The sequence below is a fragment of the Bison bison genome, unplaced genomic scaffold, assembly GCF_000754665.1.
Source record: "Bison bison bison isolate TAMUID 2011002044 unplaced genomic scaffold, Bison_UMD1.0 scf7180017858595, whole genome shotgun sequence".
Classification (NCBI taxonomy): domain Eukaryota; kingdom Metazoa; phylum Chordata; class Mammalia; order Artiodactyla; family Bovidae; genus Bison; species Bison bison.
In genome coordinates, this window is record NW_011489167.1 from 6,414 (window position 1) to 7,935 (window position 1,522).

Consider the following 1,522-nt stretch of genomic DNA (forward strand, 5'->3'; position numbering starts at 1 on the left):
GATAGACAGCTGAATTTCATTTATACAGAATTAAAATAATCCTGTTTTATACAGTGTCTAAATTTTTCAAGTTTAAAAGGATATCTTGCCCATATCATCCATTCTCATTTCACAGATGAGGAAACTGAGGTTCAGAGACTTTCAGTGCTTGCCCCAAATCATTGGATGTTTAGAAGAAATTAAAACGCACATGCATACTCAAAAATTTCTATTTGCATCCTTTTGCTTTTCTAATCATCTTCTCATAATGTATCAGTTTAGAATAAATTAACATTGAGTTTCACTTCAAACAATCTCAATAAATAGACATTTATATGATACAAGGCAAACATAGAGAAATGTTAGAGAAACATATAGTTGTTACCTTCTTACAGTCTCTGGAATATTAAGAGAATGGGGTCCTTCAGGCCAACCGAAGAGACTGAACCAGGTCTGAGCTGCATTTACAGTCTTCAGAAAGAAGTCATATGTTCTTGTTCCTTCTTTAGGAGAAAAGAATTCCTTGTCTTTTGCCTCATTTTTCAAAGATCTGTTGCCTTTCTTTGGCATTTCACATTTTCCTGATTTCAATCCTTCAGGTATTATTTCCATTCCTAAAATTCACATTTGTTTATATAAAAAGGATTACTTGACAATAAGGTAAAATAATCTGTCAGCTAGACCTATCTGTATGTAGACAAATGGAGCTTATTCTACAAATAATTCTATGTTCTCAATTTACTATGGCTTAAAATTAAACATTATTTTCAAATGGCCAACAGAAATACTTTAAGAAGATATGTTCAATAAAGAAAACTATTAAATTTTCTCCATGTCATAACAGTGTATTAAATATTCCCCAAAATGGAACCTTTCATTTTATATTACATATATAAAACATTTAGACAATTCTTCAGTTTTACTTATTAGACAGAATTAAACCTTAGCTGAATAACTTATAAAAACAAAAAATTGGTTTCAGATTCAAAATGACTTTCTGTCCAAGTGAAGCACTTCGATAAAACAAAACATGCTCTAGCTAAAGAAATTTTCAAGAATATAAAATGATTTTATCATGTTTTGTTTTTCAAAAATATCTGCCAATGTAATCGTACAAGCACACACTCATTTCAAAACCTTTCAATATTTAATTTGGCTTGGTCCATTCAATTAAGGGAAAATTTTCAATATTATCCACACCCAGAGAAAGGAATATTTGAAAAGTTAACTGCAAATAACAATATCAAGTTCACGTATTTATCTGTGTACAACGTGTTCTTCCCCGGTGGCTCAGTGGTAAAGAACCTATCTGCAATGCAGGAGCCACAGGAGCTGCAGACTCAATCCTTGGGCCGGGAAGATCCCCTGGAGGAGGGCATAGCAACCTACTCCAGTATTCTTGCTCGGAAAATCCCATGGACAGAGGGGCCTAGTGGGCTACAGTCATAGGGTCATAAAGAGTCAGACACGACTGAAGCGACTTAGCATGCACATCTATTTCTAAGATAAGCAACATTGCTGCTGCTGCTGCTGCTGCTAAGTT

General features: G+C 33.8%; 1 protein-coding gene across 1 annotated transcript in view; it reads right to left on the bottom strand.

The window, feature by feature from the left end:
- The window catches only part of CHDC2 (calponin homology domain containing 2), a gene marked incomplete at both ends in the record, with an annotated part of 9,874 nt that overhangs the window by 2,154 nt on the left and 6,198 nt on the right, over positions 1-1,522 (bottom strand). Inside the window, one exon of the mRNA XM_010828427.1 lies at positions 365-593. Within this exon, the coding sequence (XP_010826729.1) occupies positions 365-593 (229 nt within the window). The remainder of the gene's footprint in view (positions 1-364; positions 594-1,522) is intronic.